Source organism: Tarenaya hassleriana, unplaced genomic scaffold (genome assembly GCF_000463585.1).
Source record: "Tarenaya hassleriana unplaced genomic scaffold, ASM46358v1 Cleome3, whole genome shotgun sequence".
Classification (NCBI taxonomy): Eukaryota; Viridiplantae; Streptophyta; class Magnoliopsida; order Brassicales; family Cleomaceae; genus Tarenaya; species Tarenaya hassleriana.
In genome coordinates this window covers 7838946-7861884 of record NW_010966177.1, presented here as the reverse complement: position 1 = coordinate 7861884, position 22939 = coordinate 7838946, and the positions used below count along the sequence as shown (strand labels likewise).

Below are 22939 nucleotides of genomic sequence, written 5' to 3'. Positions count from 1 at the left end.
AAAAAACAGTAAATAAATTATCTCATATAAGTAGTGGTTGGGGCCCATGTGACCAGCATGTGACCAATGTGACCAATGTCAATTTTACACTATGTGACCATTGTGACCGGATGTGACCTGTGACCAAGTGACGAAAATAAATACAGGTAAAAACGTAATTTCCAAGCTTTGGTATGTTATTATAAGGTATAAAGAACCCAAATATTATGTTGATGACAAAATTACAAAACGTTAAAACGAGTTTGTAATACAAAAAGACCAAAATTATCAAAATTCTTCATAAAAGACTATGAACACTAATGTATCACATTTTTTAGAACTACTTTTGCACACAAAATTTGAATAACTCAATTACTATAGTTAAATATAGTTCAAAATGGTGCATATGAAAGATGTGATAACAATCAGATCGATTCATTTGAAAGAATCCACTAAATCGACCTTGTGACCAGCTGTGACCTATTGTGACCGAAATATTGTGGGTCCCAGTTTGAACATGTAATATTTCTGGTTCGACCTTGTGACCAGCTGTGACCCATTGTGACCGAAATATTGTGGGTCCCAATTTGAACATGTAATATTTCTGGTGGGGCACAGTGTAATCCAAGTGTGCAAAAAAGTTACGGTTGACAATTCAACACTAATTTTGGCGGGACACAACATTTCAACCCATATTTTTTGACCCATTTTTTTTCCTCCAAAATTTTTCAACCCAAATTTTTTACCTTCCAATATTTTTCACTTCATATGTTCAAATATAAAATAAACATAAAACATAATATCATAACATAAAATTCTATAGTTTTATAATAAATAAACAAAATGTCATAACAAAAAGAAATAAGTTCATAACATAAATAAGTTCTTAATTCTATTTTTAAATATTTCTATTGACAAATATGACGGCTGTCAACTGCTCACGCATCTTGGTGACATTGTCATCACATATAATTGTTGTTCTTGTTGTCATTGTTGTTCTTCGTCTTCTTTTGCTCGCCCATCTTCTACTTCTTCTTCATTTATTAGACCTTTTTCCTTTTTTTTATTCTTAGAAGACTTTGTCGAACGACCATGTGACCATGTGAACATGATAATAGTTTGAGTTTAGAACACCTAAATCCAAATTTTGTTCGCTAACAATTTTTTTTTCAAAATTTTTACATGCAATATTTCTGGTGGAGTCTAGTATCATCCAAATGTGTAGAAAAGTTACGGTTGACAATTTAGAGTTTCGGTGGGATCCATTTGTTTACTATTTTCAACCTATATTCTGTTGACTCTATAAATAGTTTCATATATAAATAAACAAAAAACATAAAAAAATTATAACTTAGTATTCTAATAAACAAACAAAAGAAGGTTATACTTAATGTTCATAATAAAAAGAGATAAATTATTAGTTGAAATAAAAGTTAGTCATTTCTAGCTGAAATAAAAGTTAGTCAACGATGTTTCTGCACATCCAAATGGAATATATCCTTTGGAGTAGGGTCCGAGATCGCCCAAAATTGGCAAGTCGTCCGATTTTTCCCACCACTTGATGTGCTCTGTGAAAATAGTGTCACTAACCATGTAATTACTTCCTATATAAGTCACCGAATTCTATAAAACGCAGAGTCGTATCTCATACATGGTCTCCTCAATGCGCTACAAAAAAATATATGTTAGCATTCTGGATCATGTTTCAAAATCCATGTGACCATGTGCCATGGTACCATGTGACCGTGTGACATGGTACCATGTGACCGTGTGACATGGTACCATGTGACCGTGTGACATGGTACCATGTGACCTGTGACCCTGTGACGTATATGAAGATATGACTTTGTGACCATACCACCATATGACCTGTAATCCTGTAATCTATATGAAGATGTGACCCTGTGACCATACCACAATGTGACCTATATGACACTGTAACCCTATGACCATATGACTCAATTGATTAATTCACTTCAAACCCAATATTTTATGTCAAAATCCCCAAAAATTTGAAAAACCCAAAATCCCAAATTTCTATCGGTCAAATCTCAAAATCACACTTCAATTCAACAACAATAATTTGAAAGTCCAACAAATCTGAAAAAAATTGAAGTTTAACCTACCATATTTTTGTCTAGCCCTACAATCTCTATACGGTTTTCATTCTCGGTCGAAGATTGTGATGAAGATGAGTAACGAGATGATTTTAAAGCCATGTTCTTCTCTCTCGTCAGTTTTTTTCTTCGAATCTTGAATCTAATCGAAGATTTAAATAGAAAATAGATTTTTTGGAGAGAAATCGGCACAAAATGCAAAAGATTAGAAGGTTTGAAAGAGAATGAGAGAGCTGAAATCGTGAGAGTTTAGGAGAGAGAGGAGAAAATTTTAGGAGGAGAGAGAGGAGAAGAAGAAGAAGAGTAAAGTTAGAGAGAGAGAGAGGGGGAGAAGAAGAAGAAGGTTGCGTAACTTTACATTTTTTTTAATATAAATTTTTTAAATTGAAAAAATAGAGGGTTTTTTTTGTCTTTTGATTAATATGTAAGGATTTTATTGTCTTTTGGCATATTCAACTCTTTTTTTTTTTCAATTTTTTGTTTAGAGGGTAGTAGTGGAAGTAGATATAGCCTCCGAAAGGTATTTTAGATATATCCCCCATCGAAATACTTCAATAAGGATACAGTTTAAATTAATTTATATTATATATTTATAATTAATGATTAATCACATAATTTTTAGTCATACAATATAATACGGTGTCAATTGGGTCGGTCCAACCCGCCCGAGTCAACACTAGATCCAAGGATTTTAGGTTTAGATCGACCCAATTTCTTTTTTTCTAATTGATATATTTAAATTCGAAATCCGATATTTTTTGGGTGGGTTCGAGTCGCACTTCGGATCAAAATTTACACTCGTGCCAAAGTATATATATGTACGTATGTATTTACACGTGTGATGACACGTCTCATGTAATTGTGTATTTGTTTAGATGATTTTCTCAATACATACATATTAATATATATATATATACACACAATGGTTCGGATATATATATATATATGTATGTATATTATAGTATGTGTTCTCATTGACTTTTATAAAAAAATAATGGAAGTGTTGGAGGACCAATCTTGTCGGGTATCTTTAGGTTCAATAAAACTGATTCGTTTTGCCTAATTAATATGTCAAAATCGAGTTTTAAATTTTAATGGAATTTTGTTATCACAAAATAATGAACTTTTTTCGCATAATTCGCCGTGTAATATCAAACATTCAAGACAATTGGATAATGGCTGGAACACGTAAATAATATATATATTTTTTAAAAGTACGTTTCTATTATATAGAAATTGATTGATAAAACTATGAATGAGTACTTTTATTAGGATATATAAAATCGAATCAAATAACATATAATTATATTTCAATTATTATTTTTCTGGATAATAATAAATTAATTGCTTATAATCTTTTTATTTTAAATCAAGTTCATTGGAAACTTTTTTCTAATGACAAGAAAATTTGAATAGAATTTGTATCGAATTGAAATTCAATAAAAAATCAAACCAATATAAACTTTTAAACTTGAAACTGTGAACAAAAATTGTTAGAACTGAAAACAACACAAATTCCGGATATTTATGAGCATATATTATTATATAACATGTAATTTAAGGAACATGTTTATTTCGCCACCTAAAAAAAATTGGAAGAAAACAAACACTTTGACGATGGAAATAAAAAAAATAAAGAATTTGGTATTTGATTTTGTCACATCGTTCTCATTCTTAATCACATTTGCTTGAGACATAAGACTTTTCTAACACAAAAAAAAATCAATTATTTAAAACGTACCTTTGCAATTTTAGAGAAATTAATATATATATATATAGAGCGAGAAAATCACATATAAATAACTGAATTTTTACAAAATTTTTAAATAAATATTTAAATGATAAAACTTCCAAATAAATATCTAAATTTTTTAAAAAATTCACATAACTACCCCAACTTTTAAAATTTTTTCAAATGAAATAATATTTGTTGACGGCTCAATAATCAATTATCGACGAATTAAATTTAACGTCGTTAATAAATTTTGGTTTCATTTGGATTATTTTTAAAATTTTAAGTATTTATATAGAAGTTTTAAAAATTTCAGTTATTTATTTGAGAATTTTATATTCAGATATTTATTTAAAAATTTTATAAAAATTCTGGTATTTATATATGATTTTTTTATATATATATATATATATATATATAAGAGACGTGCACGACACTCATGTAACCCGGTCAGGTCAACCCCCACGTTATAATTCTTATTCATTGACAAAAAAATAAAACAGTGTTTTCAATCACACTCCAACGTTGTTTTGCACACGTAACGCGTTATATATATATATATATATGTATGTGTGTATAAACGTGACTATAATGATAGTATCTCATATGGTTTTATAAATGTAATGTTTGTTGGTAATGGGCTTTCCTTATAAATGCGAAATTAATTATACCAATTAATTTTTATACAAATGTCATATTACATATTAAATTCGACTACAAAATTTGTCCATTGATATTGTTTTGTTGTAATCCTAATGTGTTTAACAAATCATCCAGCAATTAGGATCGAGTTATTGAAACTTAATAAACACCGAGGATCTGTTATTTTTTAATCAATCTTTTGAAATCAAAATTAAGTTAGATGGAATTCAATTTCCGGAGAATATATATTTATTTTCTAAAAAAATATTTACATCCTTTTTTTTTTATTTTCATAGCCACTTCAATTTTGATTAATTTGATTTATAATAAATTAGATCCAATTAATTTCCATATTAAATATGGTTATGATATTGACAACATTATTGGTATGCTTTATTCGATTTAACTTAGATTGAATTTGGTATGTGAAGTTGTGAACAACCAAGTTTCGATTGAAATCATCTGCATTTTTTGTGAGATTTTATGATATTCATGTTTTTTTTAAAGAATCATATTTGTTTTCATGTCAAAATTTAGGACCACCAAAAAATGAAATCGGTCACATTTATTAGTCATTAGTATCGACATCCACGTGGGAAAATTCGATAATCTTGGAGATGTTTTTTAGTAGAATTGTAAAAAATATACAATTTCTCATATATGTATATATAAATTCAGTATGTGTGTATAGGATAGCCTATAATTGCACCAATTATATGAATATTCGGTTTAAAAATTCAGTTTTATAGATTTCAGGCGATGATTTAGAAAATATTCACGGAATATCTAAAATTCAAACATTTGTTAACATCGATTTAAGTTATAGATTATAAAATTCAAATGACCCAATTTCGAAACTGAATATCATCAAAAGTAGGATTAAAAAATATTCCAAATAATTTAGATTTGAAATCGAATATCTTTATCGTGATTTGTGTGGAGGAATAACTTTTTATGTCCAGTAAAAAAAAAATAGAAGGCCGTAGTAAACTGTCTTATTCACAGATCAACGGCTGGAAACGTCTCGGATGAATCCAACGGTCCAGATACGAGATCACCGGGACCACTACCCCAGTTGCTGTGTTGGTCAACAATTCTCTGTTTTTTTATAAACAAAAGAAAACGGGTCCATGTGATTAGCTTTTTTTGTTTGTTTGTTTCTTATTATATGAAATAATATCATCCACCTGTCGTTATTATTCTTATCGAATAAAGATTGCTTTATAATAGTCAACTATTTGTTGCATCATATAATAATGTTTTGAATATTTTTTTATCGCTGGTTGGTCCATCATTTCTCTTAATTAATTAGTCGAATTAAAGTCAAGGAAATAATACTATTCCCATTTGAGTAATATATATATATATATATATATATCAAGTCAAAACGGGTTCTAGAAGTTCAAATCTGTGTAAAGAATATCTCTTTTTTTTTAAATGTTGGTGAATATTAGCAGTAAAACTCTTGCACGAATATATAATTTTTTTTACTATTTTAACTTGTTGCAGAACTTGAAAATCGACAGTTTTGTTACTATTAAAAAAAATGAGTACAACCCTATAAAATCATTATTTATAAAAAGAATCATGTAAAAAAAATATTATGATCGTAGGTCATATTATAATATATATATATATATATATGTACAAAGCAACGATGAGATTGTCAAGCAATGTGGCGTTTGACATATAATATTGTGCGCACCCTGTATTCAGCTGCTTTAATTTTGTCAGGAATATGTTATGTATCAGGTAATCTAAATATTTTTATTTGGTGATTGAAACACGCATTGAAATTATTTTATGTCATGTGTTTACGCATTTAACAAAAAAATCAATAGTAAGACTTTCACAAAAAAACAATATATATATATATATATATATATAGCGCGTTTGTGAAATACACCTATTATCTAAATAGTTAAGGTGTTGATTTTGGTGGAACGAATACTAAAATTCCTTTTGTTGCCTCTTGCATTTATTATTGCAAATAAAATTTCAGAATTTTTGTTTTTATGGAACAAATAAGACTAAATAAAATAAAGTAATAATTCATTTCGTAATTTAACTAACCATTAAAAAAAATTCTTGTTATCGTCCGTCTAATTGGCCTACATTCCTTTATTTTAAAGACACGACAAAATGCCTACACGCGGGACCCACATTTTATTTAAATTGCTTTATTCCATCATGGAAAATTTCAACTCAACCTCAGCCGTTGGATCAAAACCTCCCCGGTTTGACTAAAACTCACGCACCTGACCCGGTCACCCGGTCACCTTTTCTTTTCCCCTTATATCACGCCTTCTCCCTTCTCCTTCTCCACCATTTTCATTTCTCCTCTTCAATGTTTCTCTGAGAATCCTAGAAAAAAAAAAGAGAGAAGAAAAATTAGATCTTTCATCATGGCCGTAGATCTCATGAGCTTCCCGAAGATGGAAGATCAAACGGCTATACAGGAAGCTGCGTCGGAAGGCCTCAAGAGCATGGAGCACCTGATCCGTGTCCTCTCCCACCGTCACCCCAACAATCACGTCGATTGCGCTGAGATCACCGATTTCACCGTCTCCAAGTTCAAGAAGGTCATCTCCCTCCTCAACCGAACCGGTCACGCCCGGTTTAGACGTGGACCGGTTCACTCCTCCCCTCCTTCTTCCTCCTCCTCCGCCGCATCTCCTCCGCCGGTGACAGTATCTCCTCCGCCTCCGATCGCGTCTTCGTCGCCGGTGATTGTTCCGGCGAGCTTCGTTCAGACGAATCAGCAGAGCGTGACGCTCGATTTCTCTAGGCCCAGTGTTTTTGGATCTAAAACCAAATCGGCCGAGCTCGAGTTCGCCAAGGAGAGCTTCAGCGTCTCCATGAACTCCTCCTACATTTCTTCGGCGATCACCGGCGACGGAAGTGTCTCGAACGGGAAACAGGGCTCGTCGATCTTCCTACCTCCGGTGGCTTCCGCCGGGAAACCACCGTTGGCCGGTAATCCACATAAAAAGAGATGTTTCGAGCACGAACAGTCCGTCGATTTCTCCGGTAAACTCTCCGGCGGCAGCAACGGCAAGTGCCACTGCAAGAAGAGGTAAGGATTTGATTCCTTTCTGTCACCGACACGTTGCATCATTAACCTTTAGTATTAAGTTCAAAGCGACACCGTTTCATTAATTAATTACTTACAGGGGAACCGACTAGAGTAAACCGGTCCGGTTAAGATTTAACCATTTAGGTAAAAGAAAAAGTGACACCATTGAACGTGCTTTATAACAGTGTTTATCTTTTATCCAGAGACGGTTAAAAGTTTTTTGAAGGGTTGACCGTTGACTTTTTCACCCCAAAACGCACTTCGTTCACGTTAGCTTATCCCGCGCAAGTTAAGCTGATTTAATTTATTTTAAATTCAACCGTTCGAGTAAACCGGTCGGTTAAGATTTAACCATTTGGGTAAAGAAATAAGTAAATAATAAACGACACTATCGAACCTGCTTCAGAACAGTTTTTGTCTTTTATCTCGGGACGGTTAAAAGCTTTCTGCAAGCCTAGGGTTGACTGTTGACTATCTTTATACCCCATAACGCACTCCGTTCACGTTAGCTCATCCAGCGCAAGTTAAGCTAATTTATTTTATTTTTAAATTAAAGCAGGAAGAATCGTGTGAAGAGGACCGTTAGGGTTCCGGCGATAAGTTCGAAGATCGCCGATATTCCAACGGACGAGTACTCGTGGAGGAAGTACGGACAGAAACCGATCAAGGGCTCACCTTACCCACGGTAACTACAGTAGACCCGCGTATTTCAGCCGTTGATTCTGCGTCGATCTGATTCGTCCGGTTGAGATCTGACGGTGGAGATTACGTTTTGTTGGTCGCAGGGGTTATTACAAGTGCAGTACTTCCAGAGGATGTCCGGCGAGGAAACACGTGGAACGAGCGTTGGATGATCCGACGATGCTGATCGTGACGTACGAAGGAGAGCACCGTCACCACCAGACCGCGTCGCAGGAGAATATTTCTCCGGGTGTGAGTGGTTTCAGTGCTTGATTGGTTCGAATGAAAAGTTTGGGGGTGGAAATTAGAGACGTGAGAGTTTAGATGGGTAGTGGTTTGTAATATTCTGAGCAGTAGAGGGGTTTGATTGTAAATTCTTTTATTTATAGACTAAACGAAAATAGAAGTTGATTTTTGTTTGGGCTTGAAAATAACTAATTTCAAAATCTTAAATCTGCAATCTATACATTATATTAGTGGAATAATTAGTATTTTGTCAATGATCATTGATTTCTTGCCGGTGAGACAATGGCGGTTGACTAATTGATAATTGTTGTGAAGTCAATGACGTTCTGGTGAGTTGGATGGGTGTTATTGTCAAATGTCAACGTTTCATTTGTTCATATTCATATTTGAATATATTGTAATTTACAGCATATTGGTGGGTCCATATATTGAAATTGACAATATATTAATTTTAGTATATCGTATTTGAAGATAATATATGCGAATTTTATAAGATAAAGTCGTCAAAGCGAAAGGCTAACAATTTTTTCGAAATCGCTTCGGTGATAAATTTTTTTTTTGTCACCACGAAAAGTGAAAAATAGTTCTTTGGACGCGAATTTATCCTGTGCCTGATGAAACTGGGCCACACTATTATTTTAATTGAATTAAATTTAATATAAAAATTGGATGATAAATCCGAAAATCAAATATAAATTTAACAAAAAAATTAAAAGTTTATTAGAAAAAAAGAACGTGAATTAGAAAAAAAATCGATAATATAATTTAGAAATCGAATGATATACTTTTTTAATATGAAAATTTAAACTAAAAAATAATGAAAAAAACTAGAAGAAGAAGAAATATGACCCGTAATTAGGGGTGGATACGGGCGGATATCCGGACTTTTTAGGGTATATCGATCTCGATTTCGGCCTCGTCGAGATGGGTACTCGTGGGATCCTAACCCATCTAATTAAAGCATGACAAAGGAGAACGAGATCTATCGAACGTCGGAGAGATGTGAGAGTCGAGATCTACCGAGTCGAAGAATAGGAAAGTGAAAGGAGAGAGAACCGAAGGAGAGAGGGAGGCTGAGCATGGCAGACGAAAACGAAAGGTGAGAAGGATACTGAGCACGACATATCGAATCGAGAGGGAGGCGGAGCAAACTCGTGAGAAAGAGGTAGAATACTAAAAATGAATGAAATATTTTTTATAATTTTCTATTTTAACCGATCTCGAAATATTTGGATTTTTTTTTATCTCATAGAACCCGTTATTTATCTCGTTGTCTCTCGAGTTATGATTTTCGGATAACCGCGAGAAAGAGTATTCGAAAACCCGCGGATGTCAAATAAAAATGCCCATAACTATAAGGAATAACTATTTTCGGCAAAATATCTATCCAACAAATTTAAATATATGATTAATAGGGTTTGAAGATATGCCTTTTTTTTAATTTAGAAAACTAATTTTATTTTATTGTATTTTTTGGTAAATTTTTTTACAAAAGGATAATCCTATATTCCCCACTAATTTACGAAAATGTTTCAATTTTCTACATCAATTTTTAATTTGACAAAAAAATTACACCAGATTTTAAAGATTTTCAAAATCCTACACAAAATCTTAAAATGTGTTGTAATTTTCCCCATATCCGTAAACGACATTAAGTTCCGTTAATTTTAATGTTGACATAACATGCCACGTCACACATATTTCGTCAAATCATCATATTTCGTATATATATATATATATATATATATATATATATATATAAAAGTTGGATTTCCAATAATATGGTGAAACCACCTAAGCTTCCTACATTGATGGTTTTTAGATTTTAATTGGTTTATAAATAATTGTAATTAAAAATGCATAGAAATAAAAGTCATCTTTATTATATCAAGGTAAAACCCCTAAAAAACCTCCAACTTGAAAAAATATATACAAATAAACCCTCAACTTGAAAAACTATCATTCAATCCCCGAACTTGTAACTTGTCACTGAATAAAACCTCGAACTTGCAAATTATTACTCTAATAAACCTTTGACCGGTTTGACCATAATTTCAGGCGATCGGAAATCCACGTATTAACAGATTGCTGATGTCCCCTTATACACGTTATCAATTTAATTTAAAAAATGACATCAGTAATCCGTCAATACGTGGATTTTCGATCGTTTGAAATTATGGTCAAATCGGTCAAAGGTTTATTAGAACTATAATTTGCAAGTTCGAGGTTTTATTCAGTGACAAGTTACAAGTACGGGGATTGAATGACAGTTTTTCAAGTTGAAGATTTATTTGTATATATTTTTGCAAGTTTAAGGTTTTTAGGGGTTTTTCCCTTATATCAATAATAGAAACGCTTAGCGAGGAGAAAAATTCTTGTCATTATATTTTTTTTACATTTAATTCCACGTAGCTAATAGTTAGTGTAGGTAAAATTTAAAAAGCGTCCTAAGCAATGGGGGTATTATCCAAAATACCATTCTTTTCCTAAAACTATTTCTACACATACCCTTCTCCAAACGTGACATTGTTACCAAAATTCATGTATGGTCACATGATGGTCACATGGGTCATAACGTTAAATTTATGGTGATTATATCAAATCACCATAATGATCACACCTTACATATCATACTAATCATTTGACAAAATCATCAAAAATCTAACGTTGTGACCAATGTGACCATGTAACCATACAATTATTCTGGTCACAAGGTCACAACTGGAGAAGGGCATGTGTAGAAGTAGTTTTAGTATAAAGAGAGTATTTTGGATATTTTGCCTAAGCGAGGATTGGTAGTCCCTACACCCTGTCACCAACATTGTTTACAGAGAATCTTCAACGAACTACCAACATCATAAGGTTAGTTATAAATAAGAGGAATCTCATGTTCATCAATGCTTGCCAAGAAAATATTAAAATTTGTTGATATAAAAAAAATTACACAACGTAGAATAATTATAAAATTAATTGAAGTGTACCATATACATATATATATATATACACATGATAAATAGTTTATAATATGCATATGTCATTTAAAAATTCCTAATATCGTTATTTATCTAGTAATCATATTATTTATATTTGTTTATCATGATCACGCCGATGATTGTGTGTAAATACTTTATATAATTTAATTCAATAATTGTTTTATTCATATGAAAGTAATGAATAAATATTATCGGTAATTACAAATCAAAAATTATTTTAGAAATATTTGATAGATTAATATTTAAAAACTAATATCATTATTATATTGAGTTTACTAATATATTTAACGTAACAGACGTTCTATCATTCAATCCATCAACTTTTTTTTATATAAAATATAATACAAATAATTGATATAAAAAACATATTACGCATAACATGAAATTGAAATGAGTAAGAAATCATTTCTATGATAATCTGTATACTGACATCAAATACACATTAACAACGACATATATAATTTACTATATAATAAAAAATGATAATTCTTACAATAATTTTATATTATTGTGTACACTGTTATTAAAAAATAATTTATTTATTTTCTCAAAATTATATATACCAAAAGTTTATACGCATCTCAAAATATAAAAAAAGAATCACCCGTCCATCGCACGGATTCTAATCTAGTAAAAAATAAAAAAATAAAAAAATTTTCCAGAACTTAAAAAAATTAATAAATAAAATAATTTTTTAAAAACTTTTAAATTTACAGAATTTTAAAAAACTTTTAAAAATTTACTGAATTTTAATTTTTTTTTTAAAAATAAAATTTTAAAAATTATATATATATACACACCCACTTTTATATAGATACATACATATATACACACAATTATATATACATATATACATCTACATACATATTCACATTCATACACTATATACATATATGCATGTCATGTGAATATATATATATGTATGCATATATATATATATGTGTATATATATACATATTCGTATATATACATATATATACGCATCTATTCATATATATCCATATATATATTGAATAAGTATATATATATGAATATGTATGTATATATAAATATATATATGCATACTCATATATATACATGCATATATATATGTGTATATATACATTTATATTCATATATATATATACACACATATTCATATGTATATATACATACATATATATATACATACATATATATACATATATACATACATATATATACATATATACATATGATATATTATATTTTATTTACGTGTATATATTATATGTATATAATTATATATATATATATGTATAAGTGTGTATATATGTATAAACTTTTTAAAAAGTTTTGAAAAAAAATTATTTTATTTTATTGTTTTTTTTAAAATTCAAGATTTTTTTATTTTTTATTTTTATTTATTTTCTAATATATCATGTTGATTTGGTGAAATATGATGATTTGACGAAATATATGTGTATGTCAATATTAAAATTGACGGAACTAATATCATTGACGAAACCCAACACCGTGTATGGTTATAAAGAAAATTGTAACATATTTTAAGATTTTATGTAGAATTTTAGAAATGTTAAAAATCTGGTATAATTTTTTTTTATCAAATTAAAATTTATCCTAGAAATTTAGGATATTTTTTAAAATTAATTAATATGGTATTATCTCTACAATTTACAAAAATTACACAAGAGAAGTGGCAAGAGAGAGAGGGACAAAGAAGAAAGAAACCTCGTGCTCTACTGTCATGCACTTTGGCTGCTTTCTGCTGGAACATTGAAAAGCAGACCAAAAAAGGACGGTAAGCAAAGTTTTTTTTGCTCTGATCGTTGTTTTCTGTCCTCTCTTTCCCCATAGAAGCTCACGGAGGTTTCGATTTTTCCGCCGAGTTCTTCTTGCCCTCGGATCGTGTAGGATCCCTAGCTCCTCCTTTGATTGTTTCCTCAGCTGCGGTGAGTTTTTTTTTGTTTTAATTTTTTTCTTTGCTGGGATTTTCTAGTTTGAGTTCTTGCAATTCGGTGGTTGCTTGGTTGGGTGCTGGGGAAATTTCAGATTCTTGGTTTGAATTTTCCTGGAAATTTCTTGTTTGCTGTTCTGGGTTTGGTTTGATTCGCTGAAAGTTTGGGTATAAAAAGGAGGGAAAAAGGATACGACAAAGGTTTGTTTAGATATGAACCCAGGTTGAAGCAGTGTTCGTATTGAATTCCTTTACATTGGTGTTGATCGGTAATCGAACTTCCAAAAATCTTCATCTCTGCCGAGAAAAAAAAAGTTTGAAGCTGATGGGTTTCTCGGAGTGAGATTTCTGGGCTTTCTAGGGTTTTTCCCAATTGGGCAATGGCGGAGTCCGTGGGAGATGATAAGGGCATTCGGAGTTTGATAGCTGCAAGGAAGTCATTGAAGCTGAGTTTGGAGAAATCGAAAACCCTAGCATCGGCTCTTGAGAAGACTGGACCTAGGTTTGATGACACTCTGCAAAGATTGCCTTCCCTTGAATCTGCAGTACGGCCCATTCGTGCCAATAGAGATGCCCTCATGGCTGTGAGTGGGCATATTAACCGCGCCATTGGCCCTGCTGCTGCTGTGCTCAAGGTTTTTGATGCTGTTCATGGCCTTGAGAAATCTCTGTTGTCGGATCCGAAGAACGATCTCTCTGGTTATTTAGGGGTATTGAAGCGTTTACAGGAAGCGTTGAAGTTTCTCGGGGATAACTGCGGGTTGGCTATCCAGTGGTTGGAGGATATAGTCGAGTACTTGGAAGATCACAATGTTGCAGACGATAAGTTCTTTTCGAATTTGAAGAAATCTTTGAAAAGTCTTAGGGAATTGCGGAACGATGAGGAGAAAGCTCGGCTTGATGGTGGGCTTCTGGATTTGGCTTTAGACAGATTGGAAAAGGAGTTCCGGAGGCTTTTGACCGATCATAGTGTGCCCCTTCCTATGGCAGCTCCTTCATCACTCGGTGAACAACCTTGCATTGCGCCATCTCCTTTGCCCGTTGCGGTTATCCATAAACTGCAGGCAATCCTTGGAAGGCTCAGAGCCAACAACAGGCTCGACAAGTGCATTTCGATATACGTCGAAGTGAGGAGTGGAAACGTTAGAGCGAGCTTGCAGGCTCTTGATTTACATTATCTAGAAATCTCGGCTTCTGAGTTCAGTAATGTGCAGAGCATTGAAGGGTATGTATCTAAGTGGGGTAAACATTTGGAGTTTGCTGTCAAGCATTTGTTCGAGGCGGAATTCAAGCTCTGCAATGATGTTTTCGAGAGAATCTCTATGGATGTGTGGATGAGTTGCTTTGCTAAGATAGCAGCCCGGGCCGGAATTCTCGCGTTCCTTCAGTTTGGGAAAACGGTTACAGAGAGCAAGAAAGATCCGATCAAACTTCTGAAGCTGTTAGACATCTTCTCTTCTTTGAATAAACTCAGAGCAGATTTCAATCGGCTTTTCGGTGGAGCAGCATGTATCGAGATCCAAAACTTTACAAGGGATCTCATCAAAAGCGCGATCGATGGGGCCGCCGAGATATTCTGGGAGCTTCGTATTCAGGTAGAGATTCAGAAACAGAGCCCGCCTCCCAACGATGGTGGTATTCCCAGGTTAATCAGTTTTGTCACTGATTACTGCAATAAGCTTGTGGGGGATAAGTACAAGTCGACTCTGACTCAGGTTTTGCTTATACACAAGAGTTGGAAATCCGAAAAGTTCCAAGAGGCTATCGTCACAGTCGAAGTTCTAAAGATAATCAAAGCCGTGGAGCAGAATTTGGAGTTATGGATGAAATCGTATCCAGACCTGACTCTCTGCAATCTTTTCGCCATGAACAACCACTGGCATTTGTACAAGAACTTGAAGGGTACAAAAATCGGGCAACAATTAGGAGAAATCTGGTTAAGGGAGCATGAACAGTACAAGGACTACTATGCCACTCTCTTCCTGAGGGACACTTGGGGCAAGCTTCCAAACCACTTAAGCCGAGAAGGTCTTATACTTTTTTCGGGTGGACATGCCACTGCACGTGATCTCGTCAAGAAGAGGCTGAAAGCCTTCAATGACGCGTTCGATGAGATGTACAAGAAGCATTCCGCTTGGGTCATACCGGAAAGAGATTTGCGGGACAGAATCTGCCAACAGATAGTTCAGGCCATAGTTCCAGTCTACAGAAGCTATATGCAAAACTATGGGCCTCTTGTCGAGAAGGACACGAGCTCAAGCAAGTACTCGAGGTACACAGTTCAAGCTCTGGAGGAGATGCTCTGTTCTGTCTACATCCCCAAACCTGTTCGATATGGAAGCTTCAAAGGAACCCCACCAAGTGGGAAACTCAAGAATGATGTAGTAGATCTCAGACGCACTACCTCTGCAGTTGTCTGAATAAAATCCGTCCTGTTCTTGCTCGAGAAGTTGAAACCCGAGATTGTAACGACCTTTTCAGCATCATCTAAATGCCCGTCATGGTAGTCGGTACCCCGATATCTGTTTCCCCTAATGCAGAAGCATTCTCGGGATAACCAGCTTCATTGAGGAAGAACAAGAACCCGGATTATATGTACATAAACGCTGTTCATTCAGGTATATATATTTTCTCTCTACCCTTTCCTTTCTCCTCCCCGTTAATCATTTATCAAGCCCGTATTCAGGCAATGAGATCTGCGGAAACTTAGTTCATCAAATCTAAGAGCAAAGTCATGAAATCTAAGGATCTTCTACTTGGTTGAGGAGAAATGGTTTGGTTTGATCTTGTTGCTGCAACTGTTTCCACTTCTCATTGAGCTTAGATTATGAGTTCAAGAAAACCGAGGGAATGCCGGATTTGATCCATTCGATGTTGATGTCCGAATCTGTTTATAGCTTCAGATTCAATCTGATGTTAATAGGCATCAAATGCTGTGGAATCTGAATCTGAGATTGAGATTGAGATTTTGATCAAATGGCAGGGGCCTTTCCTGCTACCTGTTCTTGGGACTTGGTTTTGGATGAAAATATTCTGAGAAACATAAGAGATTTTTTTTTTATATATAAAATTTTTGTGAAAAGATTTATAGTTTTCATACAGCTATGAAGTTTGAAGTTGACTTGTTTAATGTTTGCTTTCACAATTCACAGGACCTAGCTCACCTAACTGCGGAAAAAAACTCTCCAAAGATTTTTTTTTTGTTCGGATTCTGACATCTGATTTATGATATATTTTTAAAATAATTATGTTTGGTAGTGTCATTAGAGTAATCCGGTAGGGTGGAAGTTTCGGTATTATGTTTTAAAATTGAACCGTACCAAATTAAAAAATACGGCATCTCTTTCGAATCGAAACATCCAAAATTTTCGTAAGGTAATGTTTTTAGAAAACCGAAATTTTTGGAATCGAATCAAATTTGTAAAAATCTTAAAAAACCGAAAATTTGTTGAGAAACTATAACTTTTTTTTTTTTTAATGAAAATCGAATTAAAATCAAATCAAACCGAATCAAATATGAAATAATAACCGATTGATGCATATTTTTGTTGAATCGAAAGAACTGTCCACCTTTAAACCTTATCTGGCAACCAGTGGTTAGAAATAATACCTATAAATTATAATTGCTACCGTACTACAACGTTAAAAACCGGTATTGTAAATATGATAATAGTTATGAAGTTTTTGAATTTTTTTAGAAAGTATAAAGTTTATGTATTTATATAGAAGGTTTTTTGAATGTTTATGATTTTTGATCGATTTTTTTAAAATATAAATTTGCAATAATTTTTGTCATCTGTTAAGGATATTTTGTTTTTGGCGGCGGAATAAAGTTACATGAATATTATTCGACCGACATTAATCAAACTTTAAAACTTGACCGTCCGAATATATATATATATATATATAGAAAGAATTCATCCACCTAGAAATGTCATAACATTATCTTTTAATTCAGGTGAGGATGATGAGCCATTCAAATTATGTCTGCCCGCCGGTGAGAAAATAGTAATGTGTTTATTAGGTGCCTTTCGTTGACACTAGAACGATTATTAAAATCAATTTGGAAACTTTTTTGGAGTTTGTAAGAAAAATATTAAAAAAACGTCTGAAATTGGTGTCAATCGGGTCGACCAAATATGAACCCGCACTCGGTACGAAGGTTTTGGACAGATCCAAATTTTTCGTGCCTAATAAATCAAATTCGAAATCCGACCCTATAAAACTCGGATTCGGATTAGATAGCCCCGCTCAATACAAATAAGATATCAGATTTTATGTGTTTTTTAACTCAATTTTTTTTAAAAATAAAAAAAATCAGACTTTTGGATCGATCCAAAATCTGTCGGACTTAGTTCGAAAAACCCGAATTCCGGCCTGATTTAGGCCTGATCCAAAAGCTCATAACTTTTTGGGCCTAAAATTTTAAATATAAAACCCGTTATTTTTCAGGTGAGTTCCGATCGGGTTTTAGACTTCGGGACCAAACATATAGAAGCTCGTCAATTATTTTTAAAGTGACCAAATTAAATATTATTATGTGATTTTGATTGGACGAAAATTATAAATATAATAATATTATAAATGCAAATAGTGTTATGAAAATAATTCGACGCTCAATTCCGCGTTGGAGGTCGCATTCGATGACTATAAGAATGCGACAAAAGGAGGTAAGTACGAATGGTCGTGGAGATAAATAATTTGGTATCCTGGAATCGGTGTGTTTGAAGAACAAGATTAAGAACAATGCTTTTTTTTTTATTATATTATTTTGGGTAAATTAACACATCTTATTACAGCATCTCAATTATTAATAAGAACATGGGACGGAAAAGGGAAATGGAGAGAGTCGAGACGTATAATAAATGGCAGCGAGGTTTAGGGGAAACACGGGACAGGAGGGGTCGTTTCACGAGAATAGCCCTCGATATTGCTGCACACCGACTGCACTTCCTTTATTTCTCCCGCCGCCGTAATGTTCACGTCCTCCAATCCGACGTCGTTGCATTTCTTCGTATCGCTGCACAGCATCGATATCGCGTTTTTCTTCACCGATGTCCCTTTAATCCCTACGAACCTCCCCCCCCCCGCCGTAATGTTCACGTCCTCCAATCCGACGTCGTTGCATTTCTTCGTATCGCTGCACAGCATCGATATCGCGTTTTTCTTCACCGATGTCCCTTTAATCCCTACGAACCTCACGTTGCTTATCTCCACCGCACTCGCCTGCATCCATTTTATTTATTCATTCTGTGAATATATATATATATATATATATATATATATTAAAAACAACGACAAGACTCACCCCAGAGGAGCACCGATCCTTACAACCATAGTACTGATCAATCATGATAGGGTTTCCTGCTTCTATTAGTGTAATATCTTCGTATACTACGCCCTTCACGTAACCTTTTCCACCCTGCATCGTTATTTTAATAATACATACATTATTATGTAATTTATATATATACATATATAGTATATGTTTGTTGCGTCATTACAGGAATTGTCTTGATTCTTGCTCCATTTTGGGTCTTGTTGAATGTACAATGCTTCACTAGCACTTGCTCTACGATTTCTGTCTGTCCATTGCGTCCTAAACTCCCCACGCTGCGACACATACATTGCATATATATATACACACACACACAAACACGAAAGAAATAATTATATATATAACACTATTTGATTCAAAGTGGTTAAATATACCTGATTCCGTGACCAGGACCACAGTTCACATTTGTGATGTTGATGCCGACAACGCCTCCGTTAATAGCCACACAATCATCACCTGAATCGGATTTTATTTTAAAAAAAAATTAAAACAAAAAGAATATTAATTCAGATCTAACCAAACCGAATCGGTTTAGGGATTACCACTTTAGAATTTTCTATAAATAATATGTTTTTTCGAGATCAATTCAAACTGGTGAGAGGTGTTTCGCGAGTTGAATAAAAAATAAAAAAATTCGCAAAACAATTATGGCTCGTGAACCAACTTGCGGATCGGTCGAACTGGGGCCGTATTTTTTTTTTTCATCCCAACTCGATAAGAACGAGGTGATTTGCGGACTAGATGCATGGTAATTATAAAAATTACCGGTTCTGATGCTGGAATCTTTAATTGTGATTTGGCTCGATAAAGAGACGTCGATCCCGTCTGTGTTCGGGCTTTCACCGGGCGCAAAAAGATTTAGGTTGGATATTGTCGGACCTGTACAGTTGTGGATGCTAATATGATTTCTTGGAGTATTCACCGAAGTAATTTCCCTCACTTGAAGATTATTGCAGCGGTTGAAATGAAGCGACTGAAATGACATAAAATATTAAATGAAGTGACCGAACGAATACCAAAATATAAATTCGGTTTGGTAAAAACCATCAGTTGTAATATTTACCGTTGGTCGATCTGCTGGTGTGCGATAATTCCACCAGGCCTCACCACGGCCGTCTATCTGTCCTGGTCCCAGGACGGTGAGGGCCTCAATATCTTTGAAACCTATCCATCGGTTATTTTTATTTGGTTTCCACTCACTGGGATTAGGAATCAAAAGAGTTCCCAGGAGCTGTTGAAACGCAATTAACAAATAAGCTAACACATAATTGATGCATATGTATACAGAAAAAATGTGCCGGATCCCAATCAAGCGTTAACTTTGATATTAACTATTGCCGATTTTTACAGCCTAATATTGTATAATATTTTCTGTATGCTTCATCTACTTTTTTAATATTTGAATTTTATCTTATATTATTTATATTTTAATAATATAAATAAAAAATAGTCGAGAGATTTTTAGACTCGTTTTAACGAACTGAATCCAAAACGAACAATCTCGTTTTGATCCGATCCGAGTCGAACTGGCTCATTTGACACCGTTTATCATAATTCATGGTTCAATCATATCTTTTAAATTCTAAAATATACATTGGATATTGTAACTATATACCGAAATTATATTATGTATCATTAAGGAGAATATATATGAATAAGATACCTCAAATGTAACTGTAGATTTGCAAGGACCAGAGAAAATGAGAGGTTGAAGAAAAAAATTCTTGCCTCCAGGAACTGTCAAAGTTTTAGTGCCCCCTGCTTGACATGCTGCCTCCCAGGCTTTTAGGAATGCCTTTCAAATAATCACTTGTTAAACTTGTTTAAAATTTGAAAAATTCTCATGATAATAATTAAATAAAATTTGATTGATAGATATGTTTAATTCATCTTTATTAAATTTTCAATTCTAGCACAATCATAAAATTTAAATATTTGCTTTTGGTCCGTTCTATAATCTAATAATAATAACAAAAGGGTAAAATCTATTAAAAAAAATCATGAACTTGAAAAATGGTGATTTTTCGTTTAATAAATTTATTTCAAACTTTTAAAATATGTCATTATAATTTCAAAATTTATTAATTAGTAGAATTAGAAAAAATTTAGATGATATTGAATCAAAGTCAATTTAGAAATTATAATAACACGTTCTACAATTATATTGACATATTTTACAAATGTGAAAATAATTTTGTTAAGCGAAAAGTTTTAAAAATTTATAACTTTAAATTTTTTTACAAATTTTGTCTAAATAATAATAATAACAATACCTGTGAATCATCAGTTTTACCATCTCCGCGAGCACCAAAACTGGTCACGTAAATGTTACCTTCAACATTTCCAAATCCTAAAACTCCGACGCAAATTATTATAAAGGCAATTGTCAATTCCTGCGCAAAAATAATGTTATGTGTAACAGACAATGAAAACTTAAAATTTATGTAAATAAAAAAATCCACAGAATAAAATACCAATGCCAACCCTCACCATTTCGTATGATTATTGTTATGATAAAATTAAGTGAATTATATTATTGTTAATTGGTTTATAATTTACATAAGTGGTGCTATTTATAGATCCAAATCGTAAAATTCAACTATGATATTTTTTTTGTTTTTGTTTTTTTATATATTTGGTTATTTAGTAACATATATGGGAGAAAATCTAGTGAAATTTGGAAAAATCTTGCTGGTTTATATTGGATGCCTTTTACCTATATAGCTATTTATTAATTCAATTTAATTTTTACTATCAAATTCGCAATTATTTTAGAAATTCATTTTGTATTTTCTATTTATAATTATAGTTATAAGGGTGTCCAATAATGTTTAAGTCTACCTACAATGTATTGGAATATAATTTTTGAATATATATACTCACTAATTAATGTAAGTGTGTACATAAGGAATGATTTCATCTTGCATTTGAATAAATATATAGAAAATGCTGAACGATTTTACCAAATCTGCGTAAATTCTATTAGTTTTCAAATTCAAATGTATGAATAGAATGTATTATCATTTTCTCAATACCCACAAAAATAATATTCTAAATATCGGAATAGATGTATTATTTTTTTTCCATATTACCTTTAAAATTCTATAGTTAATATGAAAATATTTCATATTTGCACGATATATTAATGGGAAAGAAAATTTTAAATAAATATATGGATTTGTTCAATTTTTATTTTTATAATAAAAGGTTCACTAGATTCCGATCCAATTATATCTTTTCAAGGTCAAACGATTTAAGAGGTAATTATCATTTAAGGTGTTGTCCTTTCCAAGTGGGTGCGAAAAGGTGGGTTGGAAAAGAGTTACGGCATCTTTACAAATATACGAATTTATAATTTTCAAATTTTATTAAAAAATATATTAACCTTTTATCTCTTAAAAATATACTAATTTATAATTTTCTCTGACAGCGTTAACTGAGTAATATTTTTCGATAACAGTACTAACGTGATTGTCGACTTTTTCACATCTCGTGAAAATTTTTCAAATTGGTAATTCTTTTAGAAATTTATTCGAAATTTTTATACATATAAAGATATGTCTGTCCTATAATGTTTCACTAAGTATATGTTGTAATACCCTGAATTTCGGTAATATGAATAAATAAGTATAAACCAAAATCACCTACGCTTTTATCAATGAAAATTGATGATCGAGTGTATAATCTTTTAAATTCCATTAACCTGATATGAATGAGATAAAACGAACTAAGCTAAGCATTAGGTAGGACCCAGATGAATGGAGTAGAAACCAAGTCAAATCAAACCAACAAATTATACCGAAAGAAGGAAGAAAATAAGAGAAGCAGAAAAAAGAAGGCTTGGTCCGGAGCTGACCAAGAATTCGTCAACGGACCAAGCTAGCAAGTCAGCCTCCCGAACTAGGAAATGGTTCTGGTCCGGGTGTGACCAACATTTGGGTTAGTCGGAGCAGACCAAAACATGGGGCCAATCCAAGTACTGCAATTTGGACCGAGAAGAAGAGAGATATGGTCCTTTGATGCAGGTAGCATCTCGCATTAAACGAGTTGCACCACATGGCCAACGAAAAATAAAACGTGACTATCGAAAATGCGCAGGATTTAAACTTTTTATTTTCATTAATCTGCAGCAGAAAATATATCAAGGGTAGTGCATACAATGATAGAAAATACGAAATTCATAAAACTACACTACCAAT

At 32.8% G+C, this 22939-nt stretch overlaps 3 protein-coding genes across 6 annotated transcripts; 2 read left to right on the top strand and 1 right to left on the bottom strand.

The window, feature by feature from the left end:
- Window positions 1-6788: 6788 nt before the first annotated feature.
- On the top strand, window positions 6789-8693 carry LOC104819935 (probable WRKY transcription factor 17). 2 transcript variants are annotated; one of them, XM_010550246.2, is made up of 3 exons: window positions 6789-7546; window positions 8106-8231; window positions 8332-8693. In XM_010550246.2, exons 1-3 carry the CDS (start codon window positions 6876-6878, stop codon window positions 8498-8500), a joined length of 966 nt encoding a protein of 321 aa, XP_010548548.1. In that variant the 5' UTR covers window positions 6789-6875; the 3' UTR covers window positions 8501-8693. The 2 variants fall into 2 exon arrangements, with proteins under 2 accessions (XP_010548548.1, XP_010548547.1); XM_010550245.2 differs by having other exon boundaries at window positions 8103-8231.
- Window positions 8694-13164: 4471 nt separating this feature from the next.
- On the top strand, window positions 13165-16503 carry LOC104819934 (exocyst complex component EXO70A1-like). 2 transcript variants are annotated; one of them, XR_772878.1, is made up of 2 exons: window positions 13165-16020; window positions 16089-16503. XR_772878.1 is itself a non-coding variant. In XM_010550243.1 (2 exons), the coding sequence occupies exon 2, from the start codon at window positions 13783-13785 to the stop codon at window positions 15820-15822; it is 2040 nt and encodes a 679-aa protein (XP_010548545.1). In that variant the 5' UTR covers window positions 13165-13397; window positions 13764-13782; the 3' UTR covers window positions 15823-16488. The 2 variants fall into 2 exon arrangements, 1 of the variants encoding a protein (XP_010548545.1); XM_010550243.1 differs by having other exon boundaries at window positions 13165-13397; window positions 13764-16488.
- Window positions 16504-18163: 1660 nt separating this feature from the next.
- On the bottom strand, window positions 18164-21269 carry LOC104819933 (probable polygalacturonase At3g15720). Of its 2 annotated transcripts, none has more exons than XM_010550241.1 (10): window positions 21231-21269; window positions 21014-21133; window positions 20404-20535; window positions 19804-19971; window positions 19506-19713; window positions 19115-19196; window positions 18907-19015; window positions 18711-18824; window positions 18500-18628; window positions 18164-18379 (listed from the first exon to the last, which is right to left on the bottom strand). In XM_010550241.1, exons 1-10 carry the CDS (start codon window positions 21231-21233, stop codon window positions 18281-18283), a joined length of 1164 nt encoding a protein of 387 aa, XP_010548543.1. In that variant the 5' UTR covers window positions 21234-21269; the 3' UTR covers window positions 18164-18280. The 2 variants fall into 2 exon arrangements, with proteins under 2 accessions (XP_010548543.1, XP_010548544.1); XM_010550242.1 differs by having other exon boundaries at window positions 18164-18479; window positions 18600-18628.
- Window positions 21270-22939: the final 1670 nt, after the last annotated feature.